This window comes from Zonotrichia albicollis, chromosome 2, assembly GCF_047830755.1.
Source record: "Zonotrichia albicollis isolate bZonAlb1 chromosome 2, bZonAlb1.hap1, whole genome shotgun sequence".
In the NCBI taxonomy this organism is placed as follows: domain Eukaryota; kingdom Metazoa; phylum Chordata; class Aves; order Passeriformes; family Passerellidae; genus Zonotrichia; species Zonotrichia albicollis.
This window is the reverse complement of record NC_133820.1, coordinates 110,534,318-110,557,033: the sequence shown is the minus strand read 5'-3', so window position 1 is coordinate 110,557,033 and position 22,716 is coordinate 110,534,318. Positions and strand designations below refer to the sequence as shown.

The following is a 22,716-nucleotide window of genomic DNA, read 5'->3' as shown; positions in this document are numbered from 1 at the left end:
AGGGAGATGTGTGGCTGTACAGTCCTTACAGTTAGAAATTACATATCTGGGAGCTTCTGGGTAAGGAATAGTGGGATTGGAAAACAAAGTAAATGTTGTAGTGGGTGTCTACTATGGGTTGCCCGGGCAGAATGATAGGACTGATGAGTTATTCTATAGTCAAGATAAATATCTGGATCCACAGCCTTTGTCGTTATGGGAGATTTCAACTTCCCAGACATCAGCAGGGAATACCATACTCATGTGACAAGCAAGTCTGGGAAACTCCAGTAGTTCGTTGAAGATAACACTTTCACAAAAGTACTCAGTGAGTCAGCTAGGAAAGATGCCCTCCTTCCTGGACTTACTTGTGACTAAAGAAGGACTCAAGGGGCATGCGGCAGTATGTGACTGCCTTGGCCACAATGATCACAGAATGGTTTAAAATTGTCACAGAAAGTGTTTAAAATTGTCACTGTAATGAGAAAAAAGGACATTAGAGTTTCTACCCTGGACTTCAGGTGAGCAAACTTTAAGCTATTCAGGGAGCTATTTAGCAGATTCCTCTGGGAATCTGCTTTTGTGGGCTTGGGGGTCCACAAGTGCTGGTCAGTTTTCAGCAACTGCTTCTTAGAGGCACAGGAGTGTTTTGAGCAGACAAATCCCCTGTGTTGTAAGTCAAATAAGCAGGGAAGGAGACCAGCTCATCTGAACATGGAGCTCAGAAGGAAAAAGAAATAGCACAGTCTCTGGAAGCAAGGTCAGGCTTCACAGGAAGATTACAGAGCTCTAGTTTGCACATGCAGGGAGAAGACATGTAAGGCCTGTCTCTACAACTGGTAACCATCTTGCTGTTACTGTACACTGTCATCAAGTATTTATTTAAACAAAGTGTAAACTTATTTCTATTTACATAGCTGTCAAACCAGCAGCCTTCTCTTTCCAGGAATAATATTTAGTAAAAAGAGGGACTGGTCTGTGTTTGGAGTACCTTGTGCCCGCTACACACTCTGCTAGAGGGCTGGTGAAACAGAATTTTAATTGGAGAGAGATCTGTCAGTGCAAATTTAAACACTGGTATCTTTGGCTTTCAGCAGGTTAGCAATAGAGTGGCAGGGTCCCCAGACTGACTCCAGATTTGTTACTGTCTCTTCCATCAGCTACAGCAGAGAGGAAGAGGCAGAGGGTGTTGCTTCTCTTGATGATAGACATTATCTTACTCTCTAGGCCAACCTGTGGATGCATCCGTAGCTCCTGTAAGAGCATGTGCACAACATGTATCACCAATTAACATCTTAGCTCAAGGGATAAAGGCTTTTGGTGAGTATTCAAGCTTCAGCCTTCTTGATAGCTTATTTCATGTAGAGCCTGTGGCTGCAGGGCACAGTCTCCTTTTCTTATTCGGTGATAATTCTGAGAGCTTTGATGTGGAGTAAATTTTTCTTCTGTGAATTATACTCATTAATTACAGGCATGTGAAACAGCTGCATATAGTCCATTTTGTGGTTTTACATTAGCTGGATCTATTGTTCAGCTCATACAAAGATGGGTGGCAGGCACTGATGGATGTTACACTGTAGTACTGCAGCACAGGTGTATGGTGTGTGATTTGCACCAGGCTTCAAAGATGCTAAGCTCACCCTAAAAGACTGTATTCATTAATTTGCCCAGTATAAATAATTTTAGAAGACTTTGGCTGTTAGCTGCAATCCTAGAGGAACTCCAGCTGAAGATTTAATCTCTCATAAGCAAATAAATAATGCAAAACTTGGAACAGCTTGCAGCAAACGTTGTAATAGCAGTTCTTCCAACCTGGAGGCTGACGTTCTAACATACCATGAAGATAAGTGAGTTCCATTTTAAATTATGGGATTTGTATATAATCTTGGATTACATATATAGTATATATTTATACACACACACACACACACACACACATGTATTTATGTATAATATATCTATATATAGTTGTCCAGGTCTAGGGCAAATGTGTTAAAGAATCTGCAGAGGAGGGCCCCTCCAGAAAGCAAAACCCACACGGCCCCTCCCCCCAACCGGTTCAGGAAAAAATTCCTTGGAGAGAGGTGGAAAGAACCTGTTTATTTGACTGGCCCAGCAGCCCCAGCACACAAAATGAACAATACCCGATGACACCGCTTTAAGAAAGATGACAAAATCAGAAAGTCTCTTTCAGGGGTGGTTGCTCTGTTCTCAGTCCCTCCAGCACTGGGGCAGCTGCTGCAGCCGAACCTTTGGTGTTCCCAGGTCCCAGTCCGGAGCAGGTTCGAGATGGCCACAGAAACAGGAGAGGAGAAACAGTCCAGGAAGGAATGTGGACTGTTTAGCTAAACTAGCTAATAAGCAGAGGTGAAAGCAGAGCAGAAGCAAGAGCAGAAAAAAGGGAGCAAGCAAAAGCAGCAAGCTGAAGCAAGAAGTGCAAAACAGCCCTATGTACCACTCATCTCTGTGTCCCTGATAAGAGAAACCCAAACAAAACTTCCACTCTTCAGAGCCGGTCTTAAAGGCACAGAACAGATGAATGGGGATACAAGCATCATAACGTCACCCCAGGACAATAGTGTATATATATGTGTGTATAGTCTTGAATGTAAAATTGAACACCCACCTACTTGGAGGTCCCAAGCAACACATAACACTTATTGAGCCATTGCACACTCTTTTGGCAAACTCTGGAAATTTTTAAGAATCTTGCATGGAAAAAATGCATATGTGCTAGCTGAGATGGAACAATAGCTCCTTCTTACTTAAATGAAAAGATGTAAGAGAGGACTATGTGACTCTGCCATCCAGAGGGGCCTGGACAAGCTTGAGAAGTGGCCCATGAGAACCTCATAAGGTTTAACAAGACCAAGTTCAAGGTGCTGCACCTGTGTTGGGCAGCCCCCTGTGTTGGGTATCAAAGCAGGGGATAAACAGATAGAGAGCAGCCCTGCCGAGAAGGACTTGGGATGCCGGTGGATGACAGTCTGGATATGAGCTGGCAAGGTGCAGTTGGCTGCCCAGAAAGCCAAACATGTCCTGAGCTGCATCCAAAGCAACATGGCCATCAGGGCGAGGGAGGGGATTCTGTCCCTCTGCCCCCCTCTGGTGACACCCCATCTGGAACCCTGCATCCAGCTCTGGGGTCCCAGCACAGGGAAAACATGTACCTGTTGGAGTGAGTCCAGAGAAGGGACACTAATATGATTAAAGGGATGGACCACCTCTCCTACGAGGAGGGGCTGAGAAAATTTGGGTTGTTCAGCCTGGAGAAGAGATGGCTCCAGAAAAAGCTTGTTGTACCTGAATACCTAAGTACTTGAATAGGAGACTGCAAGAAAGATGGAGAGGACCCTTTTACAATGGCAGGTAGTGATAGCACAAGGGATATAGGCTCCAAACTGTAAGAGGGTAGGTTTAGATTAGCTGTTAGGAAGAAATTCTTTACTGTGAGGGCAGTAAATTCTTTAAGTTAATTAAGTAAAATTAATTAAGTAAAATCATTAAGTAAAATTCTTTACTGTGAGTGCAGTAAGGTTCTGGAACCTTAAGGTTCTGGTTGTGGATGCCCCATCCCTGGAAGTGTTTAAGGCCAGGTTGGATACCAACCTGGTCTGATGGAAGGTGTCTGTGCCCTTGGCAGAGGTGTTGGAACAGATTATCTATAGGGTGCCTTCCAGCCCAAGGTGTTCTATGATTTCTTTGTCCCTGCTTCTACTCAGCTACCCAGGAGAATTTTCTTGCCTATTAGCTAGAAATATATTATTAAAATACTGTGTGATGTTCAGATGAGATTGGTGATATGTTCCATCTTGAAGAACCACAAAAAATATCCTTCTTTTTATGGAAATGCATATTTAGGCTGCCCCATGTGTAACCTGCCATTCTGACATGGTAAGAGGCCATCCAGTCTTACAGATGATGTCAGTGCCAGTAAAGATAACCAACAAAGTATGTGGAACTGAGATGCAATGCTCTGCGTGAAAGTAGAAAAGCCTCACTAAAACTAAACAAAATTTATGTATCAAAACTTTCTGAAATGTTCTGCAAACATTTACATTCTTTTCTTTGCTGAATAAATAGAGGCCAGAATAAATTCTTCATTTCTATTTACTTTAACATATTTAGCAAAACCCCTGCTAGTTCTCCCCAGGTCCTAATTTGCCAGCTGGCATCAATTTAAGGCCAAAAATAATTAAGTATATGGGTAGCAGCTCTTGGCTGACCTAGTCTGAAGCTGAGCGAAATTAGGAAAGAGATCCCCTGATCTACACTCTATGTAAAGCAGTCAGTGTTTTAAAGGCAAAACTCCCTTGAATTCCCAAAAATGCATAAATAGCAAAACTGCCTGGGAAGAGGGGACTTCCTGAAAATTGTGCTCAAAATATCCAAGCCTGGGTGTTAGGTAGCAAGCAAATGTGTTTACTTTTGTCTGCAACTTACTGAGTTTCCTGGATTTGCTTGGACCAGAATCTGTTCAGTGATGCCACAAAATATTCTGTGAGGCCCAAAATATAGTTTGGGTTATAGCTGAAGAGAAAGACTGCTGTACTCAGGATGCTGTTACAAAGTAGTTCATGGAGGGCATCAGAAAAGGCAATGTTTTTTCTAAGTGATTTCTTAAACTATGATTTTGTTTACTTTATTGGCAAGTCTAATGGGAGTTGGCAACAAGGATCCTGCTGAGGAATGGGCAGCAAGCAAAACACAGGAAAAGGGTGTAGGAATTCCTCTTCTGCATTGACTGTTTGAAGCATGAAGAATGGAAAAGACACGACCAAAGGAAGCACCATCTGCCCTTGAATTAAAAAGAGGAAAGGAGATCCTAAAAGAAATGTGTTGCCCAGGTAATAGGATGAATAACAGGGAAACCAGCATTGTCCCCTTGTGTAAATGGAAGGTATGAAATTGTAAAATGAAAAGTTTATGCATGTAGTTTGAACTTTGCCTCCTTGGGTGGACTGAATGAGCATAGTCTCAGCCTATATTTTTCCATGGGGCTCTCCCACATGTGATGGCAGGACAGCACTCATCTATTTTGATGTTCAAGATGTGGTTTTCAGTGGCTTTCACTGCTCTGAGTGTTCTATGTCAGTGCTTCAGAGGCCCATCTCCTCCTGTGTCCATCTCGTCTCTCCTGAAGAAGACACCATGGATATGTAGAGTGCTCTGGAGTTACATGGGAGCCTTGGCTCGGTGGGCGTTGGGCCTTGGCAGAGGGTCAGGAAATGAGTAACCTGCAAACAGGTCCTTTGTCTTATCTTTCTTTCTGAATCATCATGGAGATAGACAAAAATTTTACCTTGGTGGCTACATAAAGATGGCAGATTTCTGTGCCTGTCAGAAAAGGACTGTTTAACTCATTCTGTAATTTCCTAACCAAGACAACCACTTCTGAAGCAACAGCTGCTGTGGTAACGGGCTAACTAGTAGGTCTCAAAGCAAGCCACACATGAATTAAACCTGCATTTTAAAATGAAGAGAATATACCACTTTTTCAGACATAGAGGAAATGACATTTTACAGTCTTGCAGAAATGTGTTTTATTTTCATTGGGTTGGGTTTTTTTTCTGAACATTTCCATCAACATTCCAGGAGAACTTAGGAGGAGACAAAGTTTGTAAAGCTTTCCTATGGGAAAAAGTAAAGGAATCATTTAAGATGACTGCATTAAACATTACAGGCATTACAGGTACCACTGACCTGAGCCGCAGTGTAAACTATTGAACAGAGCTGTCAAACACCTTTTGTGTTTCTTTAGATAGAATAGCTGTTTTCATACACCTGATATATTTCAAAACTTTTTTCTCCCCTCCTAAAGTGGTTGAAGCCAGCTTGGCACATTGGCAGTCTGAACAGAATTCCAGAGGTTGGCATGTGACTGTGGCCTGGCTATGCCAATGTTGACTCCTTCCTGCCTTGCTGGGGCCACTTACTCTTCCGCACTTCCCTTTTCTTTCTGTGGCTGCTGACAGAGACTGAGCCTGTGGCCTAGACATAGCAGAGAAATTATGCAGTGACACAGACATCCATGTGTCTATGAAAATTATAGGTTATTGTTCTCTGTGTGTCAAACCCTGACAATCGTCCTTCATCCACTACAAACATAACCTTCTGCCAGGAACAAAGCAGCATTTGCAATAAATTCAGGGAAAACAAGATGACATGGTAGGAGAATTTTTTTTTTTTTTTTTTTAAGGAATGATGTTAAGTCCTCTGTTTGGCATCTGTGCCTGCTCATTATTCCAAAAAATCTTGCAAGCTCTGGACAGGCTCAGAAGGAACTAAGATTGTTTATTTCTCCTTATCATAGACTTTCTGCTCTGGAGAGGGCCACACCACCATCATCATTTTTAAGAAGCAAACCAGAACTTCATCATTTAGATCTGTTTTTTTTGTTGGAAGACTTGCCAGGCACAAATTGCTCCCATCTGCTCTAAGAGTGCCCATTGTGTGCTACCAATGTAGATAGCTTCACTTGTTTCTGTGGGTTTTGTGAACCCTGAGTGGGTTTGGAATAAATCAAAACTTGCACCAGAGCTGTGTGCCAGATCAGATAACCTAATGAGAGCTCCCAAGTCTTCCTGTGAGCTTTACCTGTCCTTAACCTCAGGGACACTGCCTGAGGTAGCCCCATAAAACACTGCTGCCTTTGCTTCTTATCAACCAGCAGGCATAATTAAGAGGGCCCAATTGCAATGTGTGGATGGGGGATGAGTATTTTTAGCTTGACTGATTGCAAAGGTCATCTCTAAATGAATGTTTCTGACAGTCTGCCACCCTTTTTCTTTGGGAATGTGGTTGTCCCAGTTTCCCTCACCAATGAATGAAGCTCTGTAAGAAAAATACTCAAAGGTCAAGATAACCTCTCAGTATGTGCAGTTTTCTCCATGGTAACTATAATGGAATGGTTGGTGTAGTAATGGTATCCAACGTGGGACTACATGTGATAACAGACAATTTTTGAAACAAGTCTATCTGTATTTAAGAAACAGACTAATCTACTAGGGAGTGTATCTACTGCTTCATATTGCCAAAACAAAAAATATTAAAACTTAAAGAAAATCTAACCCTGTACAACTAGTAAGCAAAGGTTTTATGGAAAAGGAGCAGCTGGCAAAAAGAAAAAAAAATTAGAAAAAGAAACGTGAGAATTCTAGGGAGATTAATTTTATATATCTTGCTAAAAAAAAATCAGAATTTATTTTGAATAATTACCCTCCCCCAGATCTGGGAAAATTGCAGTTCTCTGGAGGCCTGTAATAGGTCATGTTTGTTTTCTGTTCTTTGGGACATAAGTGATATTTAAGTGCAATAACTGTTTTTTCTGGCTCTGGAAAGCTGTACTTGCTGGGACAGTCCTTTGGGTGAGGCATTTTATAAGGATTAGAATAGTAAATTTCCACATTGCAGTCTTCTTCAGCTCAGACCCCAAGTGCACACTGCCAAACACAGGGTTGGCTGTTTTGGGGGTTTGATACTGGCTAAAAGGCGGGCACCCTCAAGAAACCATTCACTCATTCTCCTCTACTACAGGTTAGCAGAGGAGTGGAAAAGAAAAAATCTGAAAGACTTATAGGGTGAGATAACAATTAGGAGAAAACACTCTAAGGGTAATACAGGCTTAAAACTTAAAAGGCAGAAATAAAAATTTATTAATAGAATTAAAAGACGAAAATGAGTACCAACATAAACCTTTACAACACCTTTCCTTCCCGCCCTCAAGCCTTTCTTTCTTTCTTACCAACAGCGCAGGGAGACAAAACATGGGGTGTTTTGTCAGTTTGTCACTAAGGAGACCCTGGGGGGCATTCCCTGGTTTAGGAAGACACAAGAAGCTTCCCTCAAAAAGCTGTTAAGACCCCACTGGTTCCTTCCACTGTTCCTATGTCCCTGAGCCACTCCCTCCTTATTTCCTGATTGACCCTTATCTTTGTACTGCCCCAAGACCAGGTTGATCCCCAGGTCCCTCGGCAGGAAAAAACCTCGAGTCCCCCCATGAATGTGCCTGGGACCCTGAACATCTTACCACATGGCTGAATTAAACATCTGTGGATATTATGAAAAGGCTCTTTTTGCTTCCTTACCCTGGACTTTACTAGCAGCTATTCCGGTTGCAACAGTCACTTCTGAAAATCTTTCTTCTCTTCACTTAGGGAGGGGCTTCTCTTCTGCTATGTTGTGGTCACAGGTTGCAGGTAGACATCTACATCTCCCCATGCACTTCATGAATTACAGTGAAATAGTTTTTTGTACTTTAGTTCTCACCACAGCTTGCAGAAGAATCTCAGCTCTGACACTCAGAGCACCTCCTCCTCCCCCTCCCTCCTTTTCATTGCCCTTAGCATTGCCATGTTGTTCTCCTCACATGCCTTCATCTTTTTCTTTTCTCTGACTTGGGAGAGAATTGGTGTCCATAGGTTCATTTGTTCTCAAGTTCTATCACTTGAAAAGTTTTTATAGAGTTTTGCAGTGCTGAAATGTTGATCCCGTATGGGCTCTACATCAGGCAATTGCTCGCCATGCCCTTCACTGCTGATCATGGGGTCCCTGCCGACCCCATACAGGCCACACCAGCTGCCCTTGCCTTTCTGGTTAAAAGCAACTAAATAAATAAAGTTCATTGCAAGTCATGCCAAGATGGCAGCGGCTGCACAATCCTGGCTGAGCTGCCCGACTGTGCCACCCTGGCCACATGGCCGCTACTGGCGCTCGGATGAGCCAGGATGGGCACTCCTGGCCATGCCAGAAGACTTCCCGGAGGCCACCTCCCTACCCCTTGCAGGAAGAAAGAGGGCTTGCATGCATTTTTTTCATTTGTAAATATGTGCTCACAGAGGCGTTGCTAACTTCTCTGATTGGGCTAGCCAAGATGTCCGTCGTCAGAGCCTTCAGGGATTGGCTCTTCTGGACACAGTAGAAGTTTTGAGGAGCTTCTCTTTCAGAAGCAGCCTCTGTGGCTTTTTCTGCATCCCCACTAAAAGCCAGGTTGTGTTAAACTAACACAGCTGCTCTTTCCATGCTTGCACTGATCTCCTGGGTGGAACTTGTGTAAAATTCCCTTCTTTCCTTGTCTACCTTCCTTCATTTCTGCAGTTCATGAAAGAGAGATTATCCTAAATGGCTGCCCTGGTATTCTGTTGACTTCACAGACATCTCTCTTTGACGGTTCTTCCAGCAGCCATGTCTTTAGCTAGGAAAGAAGGGAAGAAGTAGCAGTTCAGGATTTAGTCTTGAGTTTTCCTTTACTCTCTACAGTGATGGATGAGGGTTTCTAATGGTTGTCTTTCAGTGATTTTAACAGACTTGGTCTCACAGTAAATCATGCCATGGAATTTAACATTCTCTCCCTCACATATTTTAAGGAAGTTCCACGATGGAAAGAGGTTAATTCTAGATGCAACAGCTTGCGTGGTATGTCTGCTACCCTCAAAGGCTCTCTGTTTAGACAAATATGAAACTATGAAAAAACTCTTTTCTATTATCTATTACCTTCTATTCCTGAAGGGGAAGGCAGCACTTTTCCATGTTTACCTAGAAATCTGGTATCTTGCTTCAGATGCCACAGGGATTAAAGGACACTTATGATCTGGCCTGAAATTTTTTGTGTACACAAATGTTGGATTTCCTTTTGCTGCCACCTTGATGTTAGGGAAGAAGGCAGCAGCTCTGTTCACCTGCACTGCGGAGCGGTGGGTGCCAGCTCTTGCACTGAGACCTTCCTTGTGTTACCTGCTCACTGTTTTGAGCTCCTGAGATCAGCCCTGTAGCTTCAGTTGCTTCCAATCCTCTGTGTTTTAAGGGATGACAGGTACTTTCTGCTGTGGTTCATGGTTGCTTTGCTTCCTGCTCAGTTTTTGTCCATAGCTGTAGCAGGACACTCACGCAGGTTGAGGATCTCCAGTCCTGGATTTAGACCCAGAGGATGTCAGACCTAGCAGACAGATCAGGCAAGCAGATCTCAGTGTTTGACCTGCCTTAATTGATCCTTTTGATGTTTTTTACAGCAGTTGGAAAGGAGGCTTGCAAAAGACAGAAAATAAATGCATGACAGCAGATGAAAGGAATTTGTGTTTTTGGTGAAGCTCATAGCAAGGTCACTGGGGCTTGACATCTGGCACACAGCTCTGGTGCAACTCTGTGGGTGGGAAGACTTCCTTCCCAATCAAGGACCGAATCAGCCAGTGATGATGATGTGGTGATTTATCCAATGCCCACATAACTATGATGTGCACAGATTCTGAGATATGATTCATCTTTCTCCCATGAGTCTCAATGGAGCCTTTTGGTGCCTGGCTCAGATACAATATGCCACTGTAGTTGTCTGCAGTGGGTGAAATGAATCCCACACCAGAGCTGGGCTCCAGGGAGAAGATGACAAGGTCAGATTTAAGAGACTTGGTTACATTCCATATGACAAACAATACTTTCTTTTACATTGAATTAGTTGCCTCCTGAAGGAAGAAGGAACTCTGGGAAAAGACAACATATTTTGAAATACTGTATCTGTCAGAAACAAACCTGGTTGGGAGTAGAAAATACAGAGAAATTAAATTTAAAAGAAACATATTATTTTGAGAAAGTCTAAAGAAGTCAATTAGTTTAACCATTTGTTTGGAACAGCCAAGTAGGAGCAAGCCTTGCAGATAAGGCATTGTATTTGCAGGTTGCAAGGAGGGGTTGGGACTTGTCGCAATTGGAGAGTCATCAAAACAAAAGATGTTCAGCTCCCTGACTTGGCTTTATGTAGCCAGGCATATCCAGGACTCGAGGCAGGGCTGGGGCAGGGGACAGCTTTCATCCTTGTAAGGAATTCTTCTGGGTCCATAAAGACAGGAGGTAACAAAGACATTGCTAATAACAATATTGTTCTGTTTGGCATATAACGTTTTGGATTATAAAGGTTCTGACTGACACAGAGTAATGAAAAAGCCTAAGTTTGGAGAAAAGACTCGAAAATGGATAATTACAGTAAAATTATTTTGGTGTTCTTTAGGTTAACAAAGGAGAGTTGTTCTGGATAAAAATGCAAATAAAAATCATACCTCAGCTGGTAGTGCTGTAAACTGCTCAGAATAAAGACATTTACCCCTGAAATTTCAATAGTTCTGTGGGATTTTTTCCTCTGGACGCATAATGCTGCAGCAAAAAGAGCAAAAGGTTGAGCAATTAAAGATATAATATACGTTTCTGTGAGGACTTTGGCTTGTTTTTAATCAATGAAAATCACTTTCAGCTGGTGGCACGTCAACCTGTCTTACAGAGAAGCACCTGCTCTTCCCTAAAGTGAACAGGCTTTGTTCACGAATCACCACAGTTCAGTGGCATCTCAGAACAGGTGCCATGACTTCTTCTAGCACAGCAAGACAATTAAGCAATACCAAAAAACACCCCAAATATCGCCTACAAATAAAAAGAGGAAATTAATTCGAGGACCGTTGAGTGTAGAGGGGTTGTGCCTGTGCTCTGATGCTCTCAGGTGAAGTTAGGAGGAGCATTCTACAAGCTTGACTCCAGCCGGGGCCTGAGGGAAGTACGAGGGATCCCTTTTGCAGGGAAGAAGGGCACAGCTGGTGCTCAGTCCTTGCCGTTTCTTGCCATCTAGTGGCTTGCCAAAGAACCAGTCCTAGGCTGCACAGGTCATGTCTTTAAAACCCTCATCAGAAGGGAGGGATGCATGCCCAGGGAAAAGAACACTGAGAAGAAGGTTCTGCCCCTGCATAGCCAAGTCACCTCCATCCTCCCTGCCTGCTCTTCTCTGCCCATTCTTCTTTCTTCCCTTCAGAGGATGGCCAGGTTGCAGAGGCTTTGGTCACTCATTGTGACCTTTTCTAGGATGGAGAGGGCTTTAAAGTTTACCTTTGGTGTTTCCTGAATAACTAAGTTGGGCTTTGGCTGGCACTGAAGTGGAGGATGGTTTTTTTTGGTCCTTGATGCTCATGGGCTGGGTAGAATGACACCCTCCACACCTTCTTGATGCAGTCAGCCTGACTTACGGGTGTGCTACCCACCATACAACTGTAGAAACAGACAGATAAAATTCTGGCATATACTGGGCAAAAATTTCCTGGTGTAGGCAACCTCTCTGTGTCACCTTCTTTGGTATTTGACATCTCTCTCTTCCGTAGCATCCACTCTTCTAGTGAGATTTTTGCCATCACTTAACTATTTGGGAATAACTGTTAGATTAGGAAGGTGAGCTCGGATGTTGACATCTGTTACAAGAGCAAATGCAGATGATTGCATTGGTCTGACAGTTCACTAAATCCCCCATCTGTGGGAACTGCACGTTTTATCTGTACACTTTTGGTACATTGAAAATATTTCAAGTGTAAATTACAGAGTATTTTTTTTTCTGCAAGCAGATTCAGGTTATCAGGGTATGTTTTTAGTTAAAACATTTCCCGGAGGAAGTAGGATGCTTTGACACATTCGTCCAAAATATCCTGCAAGTAGAAAATGAAAGTATGCTTTGAAAGTCTGGTACTTTCCGCCTTAACTTCCACAGTAATCAGATAAAGTAAAAACAGGAGATTACTTTGTGTTTTTTATTTAGATCCTTTCCCATCCCCCACACAGAGAAAATTGAGTGGGATTACAGATGATTTCTCTGCCTGTGTCAGAGTGCAGTAGGGCGAGGGTTGGTTCAGAGCAGCAGAGTGAGTCCAGCAGCCAGGATTTGTCCTACCTCCCAGCCAGGAGCAGGGCAGGCAGCAGACACTGGGAGCACCTCTCTGGGGATGGGGACAAAGGATCAGCCCTCAAGTGGGGTCTGCTATCAACCTGTTCAAGCCACAAATGAATAACATGCTCTTGGGGATGTGGAGAGGATGTTCATTATTATGGACAGAATGAAGGCTTACTGGCTATGATCCCAGCAGCAGGCAGTCTTGATGTGTTAGGTGCTATGCTCCTCACCCTTTTTTACAAAGAAATGCTCTGTCTACTGACAGTGGTTCTTTTGGACCAAGGGGACAAGAGCCATCTCCCTCTCACCTCCAAGTGGCTGAGGTGGCTGTGGCTGCTGTAGTGCCCAGTTAGGTAGTGTAGACTCCTCAGCATTCATGAGCCTCTCCTATAGTTCTGTACCCTGTATATCTAGGAACATGTTTGCAGGTGGCTTTTACAGATTTTAGATAAGTTTTCAAAATTCTAAGCTAAATTTCTCTGAAGTCTGTCTTCAGGATCCATGTCAAAGCATGTGACTCAATCACCTTTGTTGGGATGGAGTTTGCTAATTCTTATGATCCCAAACCACAGAGCTTGTAGCAGAATGTATTTGTGAGCCAAGTCACCACTGAAAGAGCTCAGTTATATATTTGTCCTAATCAGTATGCATTTCTCTGGATTTAAGGTAAAAGTATATTATGAGGGAAGGGAAGGGAAGGGAAGGGAAGGGAAGGGAAGGGAAGGGAAGGGAAGGGAAGGGAAGGGAAGGGAAGGGAAGGGAAGGGAAGGGAAGGGAAGGGAAGGGAAGGGAAGGGAAGGGAAGGGAAGGGAAGGGAAGGGAAGGGAAGGGAAGGGAAGTTGTCTTTCTGGTTCCTTTTTCCACTGTCTTTGAAGTAGGTGTTGGCAGGCCCAGGATTGTCACAACTCTTGGTAAAATAAATGGATACAATTTGAAAAATAATTTTTAGTTGTAGAAAGTATTTTCCCAATCCATGTTTCCCTTGACATTATGGCCTTAAAATTACTTTTATAGTATTAGGGTGAACATCTACCACTTACATAGCACCTGTACATTTTCTGAAACAATCATGGTGTTTCCAGAATTACAACTGCACAATCTTTGCCTAGCAGAGAGCACCACTAGACTATAAGCAAGTAGAACTGTTGCATGCAATAATAAATTATGCTTAGCCCTCAGATATATATTTCTCATTTTCATGTTTTAAAAACTATTCTTTTCACAAAGGAATATTAGCTCAATTCTATACATACAGAAATGAAAGCAAAGAGAGCCTGTTGAGCATTTCTGAGATTATTATAGTGCAGCCTGAGGCAGAAGGGGGATGCACCATCACAGAGCCTGAACTATTTACTTCACTTTCTGTAACAAATAAGTAGTGCTGTGACTAGAAATCCATTTTCCCATTTCTAAGAGAAATTGCCAAGCCTACACTTGGGTTTGCTGGGTTGAATTCTAAATTTTAGCCACTGACTAGTGGTCTGGTAAGATTAGTGACCCGAGTAGTGGCAGGAACTGAATTTTATTAGAGACTTGTATAAATATATATACAAGATTGTCATGATCCGTCCTTACGAACGGGTTTCGTGATGGTTTGTGGATTGATCTCAGGGTGCAAAAAAACCAGACACGGCACAGGGGATTTGCAGTAATAATCAAAACAAATGCACTTTTATTGAATGATTACAGCAAAATGCGATAGAGGGATTAAGGGAGAGAAAAAGAGAGAGAAAAGAGGGAGAGAGAGAGAGAGAAAGAAGGGGGATATAGCTACCAAACGTAGAGGCGAAGTCCTTTGGTCCAGTCCAGCCAAGGATCTGCCTGTTACATCTGGGAGATCTCAAAATCTCTAGCTAACTCAGAGGTTTTTATTATGATAACTCTATTGGAAATTGCGGGGGGGGGGGACACAGATACAAAAAGGAATATATGTTACAGGTAGTCCATGTTCTCAGCAGTAAGCAAGAGCCATTGTCTTCTTGGTCCAGTGGTTACACTTGCAACATCTGTCTTGCTTTGGTCAGCTTGCCTCCCCCCGCACACCTCCCCCAGGTTGGGGGTTTCAGTCCCAGTCCTTGCAAAGTATGAGAGGGGGTCTTCTCACATAGGGGTTTCATGTCTCAGTTTTTCTCCGGTGAAGAGGCTTCTTACATCTCAGTCTGTCTGTCACAGCAATTGTAGACAAGTGAGGGGTCTTCTGGGGGGGGACCACCCAGAACGCAGGAGAAGTCCAGCCAGGCCAAGAGGTGGGACAGCTTCCACGGCTGTTGTTGCAAAAAGGGCACGGTGTCCCCTTCTTCTTTCATTGGGCTCAGTGTAGCATACAGCAAACACCACCTGTGAACAATAGCTTAGCACTATGCTCAGGTCTCAGGGCCCTTGGCGTGTGTAACTTTCTCCTACAGAACCAGAGATTTAAGATGGGGGGGGGGGGGGTCTCTTCTTCAGTGGTCCCCAAATGACGATTCTGAGGCAGATGAGTGATATTTCAGACAGACTCTCACAAAGATGCACTATGTAGAACTAGCACTGAAGTAGAAATCCTGTACTTCAGCTTTCAGACAACCATTAAAACTTCCAGTCTGTAATTTCTCCTCTCTGTAGCTATGCTGGGTTTAAATGCTCTGAATCAGTGGTACTCCTGCTGATGTAGTTATCAGGCATTTTTACATGTCCAAGGCACAGTTAAGGAGTTTGTTTCTGTCAGAAGGAAATGGTGTCCTTCTGAATAGAAAGGTGAAGCAAGGGTCTTCCCTGTGCTGGGTGATGCGCTTGGGTCTCCAAAACCCCAAGCAGAGCTCCAGGCTGAGGCAGAGTGGCTGGAGAGCTGCCAGTCAGGAAAGGCCCTGGGGGTGCTGGTCAAGAGCAGCTGCACATGAGCCAAGTGTGCTCAGGTAAGCAAGAAGGTCAAAGGCACCTGGCCTATATCAGCAATGGTGTGTCCAGCAAGACCAGCACAGTGACTGTCCCTCTGTGCTGGGCACTGCTGAAGTGTTATAGACGGATAATGGGATGATTTGCTCTCGCAATTAAAAGGTAACTATTGTGTTGTGAATATTAATAAAAGCTTTAGTGATGTATAGTTATGTTATTGTAGTTTAGATGTCCTCTGTTCTCTCCACAGTTCCCTTTTCCCCCTGTATTGTGACCATCAGACAGCCAGGGCTGTCTAGGGCAGGTAAAAAGAAGGCTGCACGTGTCCCTTGTATGGGGCAGTGGGGAATGGATAAGCTTGCTGCTTAGGGGGTGCGGCATGGCAACACCCGATCTCCAATCAAGTTACAAGAAAGCAGTCTCCAGTGATAAATGGCAAAGAAGAACTGACTGACAGACTTTGGGAGGGGCCAGGGCTGGCTGATGCAACCCCCAGTGGTATAAAAGACTGAGCATCCATCTTGAAGACGAACTGGCCATATGGTATGCACGAGGGGCAGTTCTCGGCACTGCAGCTTTTCCCTTATGTAGTCCTTTGTTGTATTTTTGTTAAGGTTTAATAAACCTTTTTAAATTTTCAAAGTTGTCTCTCACATGAAGCATGTCCAATCCTGGGGTCTCTCACTATAAGGACATTGAAGTGCTGGAGCGTATCCAGAGAAGGGAACAGAGCTGGGGAAGGGTCTGCAGCACTAGGAGTAGCTGAGGGAGGTGGGAGAAAAGAAGGCTCAGGGGGGACTTTCTCACTCCCCACAGCTCCTTGACAGGAGAGTGGAGCCAGGTGGGGATCAGGCTCTGCTCACAGGGAACAAGGGACTGGACAAAATAGAATAGCCTCAGGTTTTCAATGGCACTAGGGCAGGTTTAGATTAGATATTAGGAAAAAAGGGTTGTCAAGTTTTGGAACAGGCTTCTCAGGGAAGTGGCCAAGTCACTATAGCTGGAAGTGTTCAAAACCCATGTGGATACAGCACCTGAGGACACTGTTTAATAGTGAACACGGAGGTGGTGCTAAGTTTATGATTGGACTTGAGGATCTTAAATGTCTTTTCCAACCTTAACAATTCCATGATTCAAGGCAGGCTATTACTGCCCTGAAATCTCTGGGCAGCAGTGTGGTTATGATTGTACTCCCTTTTATCCCATTTTACAAGGAGGATACTACTATGGAGTAATCTAGATGAAGAGTACTCATCCATGAAAAGGTATTAAGGTATCTGCCTTCAGATCAGTCAATGACTTTGCAAAGAAGTAATTTAGAATAACCAAAGTGATGAAACAGAGGCAATGATGGAGTTTTAGCATCAGTAACTATGAAACAATACAGCTTGTTCCCTACTCTGTCTTTTCAGTTAGACCTTCTCAATACCAGCTTTAAATCCTTTCCATTCTCACCTACTCAAAACAAATGCTCAAGGAATTTCTCCTCTGGCAGCCCAGCATTATCTGTTAAAAATACAGACTTCAGTTATCAACAGCTAAAAATCTAAAATAATAGCTGTTGAGGTACAGCCAATTGACCATGCTACAAACTCGGCATCTGAAAATCTATAAAATGAATTTCTAAAAGTTTATCACACACAGGAAGAGATAGCAAACCAGAGACTACAAAGATTGACAACATTTATTTATTTACTTATTCCCCACTTCTATTGACTTTTCAAAGAAACCCACCACAAATACCATCCAAGTTGGAATATACTAGTATGATATCACTGTTTAAAAAAATGGCATGAAAAAATGTATAGTTGAAGGCTATTAAATTCTGATACATCTGGATGCTCACTTATTATTCTAGGACAGTGGAAGTACAGTAGACATTCGGTGATAGCTAATTTGCCAGCTCATGAAGACAAACAAGAACTGATCAGTGCATCTGCCTTCTCTTTAAAAGCCTATCAGCAATAAATAGATGGTGTCATTGTGATGCAGGAACTTTGTTGGTCTCTCTCTTTGTGGTCTCTCTCCTTAGTTGGCCTTCTGGGTTTTCATGATTTTAGGCTACTGGATGGTTGGGGAGTTTTGGCAAAAAGAAACTTTGAAAGGTGAAAGTTCATTTTATTAGAAGAGGCTATGTTTAAATTTTACGCTTTAATAGATTATCACCCCAGTTTCATGCCTTAATGTCTAACAGCAACAGCATTTTTTTTCCCCAAAAAAAGGGACTGTTATGAATGCATTATAATAAAAAAATCAAATCTTTAGGTGGTAACCTATGTTATATTCAGCTGTTATATTAAAAGGTATCACCTGGGTTAATTACATAACACCATGTTAGAATATGCCTAAAGTAAGAGTTTTTAATTAACTATGCTGTGGCTTAAACACCACTTTTCAGACATAACTCCACATTATTTCTGAAAATTTTAATATATCTTAAAAATATACCAATTAAAATAAATTATTGTTATATATTTCTTTATATCAAAGAAGAATCTTCAAATTTACAAAAAGCCAGTCCAGAGGTGTGTCCATATTCCACTAGCAAAGAACTTAAAGTAACTGACATTATTTCCAAATAGTTAACTTCTTTCAACATACAGTTTATTGCCTGCTCTGTATTTCTTATTTGGCTCACAGAAAGAAGAACATTTTGTTTCACAAGAATGTCTCTCGACAGAGGGGACATGTGGATTTGTTGCTGGATGAGAACCATTTGTACTGAAAAAGAGAAATACATTTGTTTAATATACGAAGGCAAGCTGAGTACAGAAACACTAGTACATCATCAATAACCATTATTGCCAAGGATCTGTGTTAAGCTGCACCAGGGCAGGTTTAGACTGGACAACAGGAAGTTCTTCACAGAAGTAGTGACTGGGCATTGGATTGGGCTGTCCAGGAAGGTGGTGGAGTCACTGTCTCCATGACTGAATTATGACACTAAGTGCTACATCCAGTCTTTTCTTAAACATCTCTGGAGATGTTTAAGAAAAGACTGGATGTGGCACTTAGTGTCATAGTCCAGCTGACAAGGTGGTGTTAGGTCATAGGTTGGACTTGATCTCAAATGTCTTTTCTAAGCTAGTTAATTTTGTGATTCTGTGAATGTAACTATCAAAACATTACCTACACTTAAAAAAAACCCCAAGAAACGGTAAAAAAACCCTTTTCACTCACACATGTATGCATGTGTGTATGCATATATGTATTTGTATATACACTTATTGGACATACACTGTGTAGCAGCTCTTCTTTCATTACCTGTCCTTACATCTTAGTACAAAATTCACAAAAATAACTTATGAGTGCTGTTAATCCCAGATACTCCAATGACAACGTGGAAAATTGTTGGTAATACAATAGAAGTTTCTGGTTTAAACTATATGGATAGCCAGGCTGGATGGGGCTTGGACAACCTGGTCTAGCAGAAGGTGTCCCTGCCCATGGCAGGAGGATGGAACAGATGAGCTTTAAGCTCCTTCTGACCCTGCTCTATGATTCTAGGGTATTTTGCCTATTTAAAAAGATTTACTCCAAGGTACTTACCAAGCAAGCTGAATGAAACTTCTTCTTGCATGTTCTGCAAGCTTTTTTGGGAAGAGAATAGTTTGAACCATGAATGACTGAAAAACAGATCATGCAATCTTCAACGCCTTCAAAACGTTTATCCACATTATTTTTCCACAAAGATAAGCCTTCCATAATACTTCCATTCTAAAAGAGGGAAATGAGCTGTTAATACCGGAGAACTCCTTTGAACTATTCCTGTTGTAGTCATGAAAACATGAAGGAAACAAGGCCTGAAGGATTTACAATCTGAAACTACATGCAATACATGCAGTGCATAATTTATAATACTCTGATCTACAGAAAAGTGAGTATTCAATAGTGCAGGAAGAGCATATTCAGGAGCACTTTCAAACAGATTTTGAAATTTTCAATCACTGCTTTGTTTTGGTCTAACCACAGATTATGCCATTTCAGCAACCATCAGTCTTTTAGAGAATTCCATGGATGGGGTTTTTGGTTTTGATTTTTGTTGTTGTCATTTGTTTGTCTGTGTTTTTTTTCAAATTATAGTTGAGATGGTACTGACACACAGGACAAACACTGGGCCATATCTTAAAAGATCTAAATTTTCAACTTGGGCTGTGGATTTAACAGTAGACTGATCATTTTACCTCTGTTGATGTATCTGGAGAAAAGCAGATGGTAAGAGTGACCCAATTCTACAAAGGTTTGCAATCTAATGAGATCTATTACACAGATCTATACAATACTGCATTACTAGGAATGTTTTTCTGCTATAAGGACTTATTAAGTTTTCAAAACTAAGAACTTTATTGAAATTCACCTGATGTGTAAGATATGTGCTTAACTGTAGCATCCAATTGCGCCACTGCTGTACAGCTACACCAACTCTCTTTCCACTCTCAACTGTTATGCATCCCAGTGGATAATTTGATGGAAGCTGTATTATTAGTTCAATAAATATATCATCAACAGAATAGGTTGCAATGACTTCTCGTGCTGCAGACCGAGCTTTAACCTTTGAAAAAAATACACGTATTAAAAAATGCCATTCAGCATCTCTAGTCTTTGTGTATATATATATATATATATATATATATACACACACACACACACACACACACACACACATTATAAACACATTCCTATGCATATTAAATTATTTTCTTAGATCAGGTAAACACTTTTTTCAAGGAAAACAAAAATCTATTCATATCTCAATAAACTAAAAAGGAATTACCAGCCAGTTTTCAATCTACTGATTGATTACATCTTTTAATAAATAAAAAGTAGTATATTGATAGCAGTACCTCCCACTTCCTCAAATTCTTCAACATCCTAAAATCCATTATTTCAAGTTTTTTGCAAGCAGAATATTAATAAACATCAATTTAATTTATTGATGCCAAGCAAAATTATGTTTAATCAGTCATTTAGAACAACAAAATTGCAATCATATAAAACAGAACCACAGTCTGGTTCTGAGAAGTAAAATTTCCTGAAATGTTTGCAAAAAACTCAAGTAAATTAAAAGAAAGGACAAAAAGTCTTACTGTCATGCCATTAAATAACTGTGTGCTAGTCTGAACAGAAGATATTTCCTGTGAGGAGAGCACACTGCTGACATATTTGCTTGTGAATTTATCCACAACATTGAAGACACGCTTCTCACAGCTATTCCACCACAGCCTCACCATGGCTGGCAGATCTTTCAGTGTTATATGGTACACAGAGCAGGCCAAGTGTGGGATCTGGGATGACAGCCCCCCAGTCCCTGGGAGGGAAAGAAAAGGTGTTGAAATACTCTTAATACATTAGTCACGGAAGTTGGTGCCTCCACATCACATACAAATTTCTGATTCCAATACAATTGTGGTACCTGGAATTTCATGTACATGTTCCTACTATTGCAATTCTAAGGGCCTGTTTGACTCAGCCCTTCTTCACCAGGCTGGTTTTTTTGTTCCTTAGCCTGATACTCCACACCTCAGAATTCACCTTTTCATTTAGAGACTGAACTCCAAGTGGACACCAGGAATCAAAAATAATTTTATATTGTAGAAATCACAAAACACTCACTTTGGAGTGAACAAACAATAAGGTGTTTGGAGGACAGCTGAGCTTTGCAAGCATGTCGAGTTCCACCAACAGAGGTTCAGTTTGGATATTAGGAAATAATTCTTTGCTGAAGGAGTGAATAAGCATTGGAACAGGCTGCCCAAGGAAGTGGTGGAGTCACCATCCCTGGAGGTGTTCAAAAAACACACTGACAGGGCACTTTGTGATATGGTTTAGGGGACATGGTGGTGTTCAAAGGGTGAACTTGGATGATCCCAGAGGTCTTAATGATTCTACGATGAGTTAAGGGAAGACTTTCCCTTGGGATGTCATGTTAGTAATTCTTTCTTACTGTCATGCAGATAAATTGTTCTGCAACATACAGTGATGTCCAAGAGAAAAATTAAGAAATGGAAACTCCATTTCCTTGCTTATATCTGTGTAGGTACATTAAAAAAATTAAATGAAGGGACTTCAAAATCTAATTCCCTTTTTCATGTTTTTCAGGTAAAAAAAGCAGCATATCTTCTCTCATCATCACTGATTAACTGGGTCTTTCGAACATGACGAAAACAACACACAATTTAACATCTCAAACATTTAAAAATATATATTAAAATGGTTTTTAATATTTTGAATTTATATATTAAAATACAAGAAAATATGGAAATTTTATTTAATATTAAAAATTATCTCTAGAAGCAATGGTTTCAGAATAAATCACACATTTCTAGTGTTTTGGAATTGTTACGTTCATGATTCAATAGTACCAATGTATTATTCCTGACTTTTGTTTTTCTTGGTTTCTCTGATAAACATGTCAACTTTAGTTAAGTTTCAAATGGGGAGAGTTAACAAAAGATTATTAAACATATGTATGTATTTGTCTCTCTGTGTATTTGTTTTATAGGTAAGATTTTCTAAATAAGTATTTTTAAGAAAAACAGCTTATTCAAATATAACAACTCTCTCAAATGCACAAATAGAGTTTTTACTAACCTTTGACATCTAAACGAAGCTCTTCAGTAAAGAAGGTTTTTGTGTCCTTATTTGGAACTTCTGAAGTTGGCCCAGAAAAGACAGGGTTTTCAGGCATAAGCCTGAACAAGTGATAAAGCAGTTTATTCAAGCTTTTAGTTCTTCTAAGGTATTGTGAGTAGAGAACGCGTAGCTGGTAGCATTAAAAAAATTCACAAAAAAACCAAAACATGGTAAATACAGCTTACTCTGTAAATAATACAAATATGTCCTTGCAGGGAGGAACAGCAACATTGTGACTCAGAAGTAGTGTTTAGAAGACAAGTTTAGTTCTCTGCACCATTTTGAATGATTAAAAGATTATAATATGTACCAAGCTTGTTTAAAAATGCAAGAAAGAGTCATCTTTTCATGAATCTTAGTTCTTCGTTGCTCTAATTTTACCATCCTCAAATACAGTGGTGCAGAAATCTAAGTCTATTGGTGATTTCAGAATTTTCACTAATTTCACAGAAACAAGGGATAAGAAATTACATAATTAAAAGAAAACGGCTGGATGAAACTGAGACTGAAACTAAAAAAGTAGGTTAAGAAATTCACTTAAA

The 22,716-nt window shown here is 41.3% G+C and overlaps 2 protein-coding genes across 13 annotated transcripts in view; one reads left to right on the top strand and one right to left on the bottom strand.

Moving 5' to 3' along the window:
- The window catches only part of LOC102074065 (OX-2 membrane glycoprotein), a 52,584-nt gene extending 29,878 nt beyond the window's left edge, over nt 1–22,706 (top strand). For 2 of the 12 annotated variants that reach the window (XR_012579152.1, XM_026796733.2), the window contains exon 7: nt 21,641–22,706. The gene's annotated coding sequence lies outside the window, so the exon portion shown is untranslated. The other 10 variants (XR_012579159.1, XM_074536015.1, XR_012579154.1 and 7 more) reach the window with 6 other exon arrangements.
- Nucleotides 15,093–22,716, bottom strand: part of LTN1 (listerin E3 ubiquitin protein ligase 1) — a 40,754-nt gene continuing 33,130 nt past the window's right edge. Inside the window, exons 26-30 of the mRNA XM_005492569.3 lie at nt 22,133–22,304; nt 20,629–20,849; nt 19,899–20,093; nt 19,091–19,258; nt 15,093–18,262 (exon numbers count right to left, since the gene is read on the bottom strand). Of these exons, the coding sequence (XP_005492626.2) occupies nt 18,200–18,262; nt 19,091–19,258; nt 19,899–20,093; nt 20,629–20,849; nt 22,133–22,304 (819 nt within the window). The 3' untranslated portion in view covers nt 15,093–18,199. The remainder of the gene's footprint in view (nt 18,263–19,090; nt 19,259–19,898; nt 20,094–20,628; nt 20,850–22,132; nt 22,305–22,716) is intronic.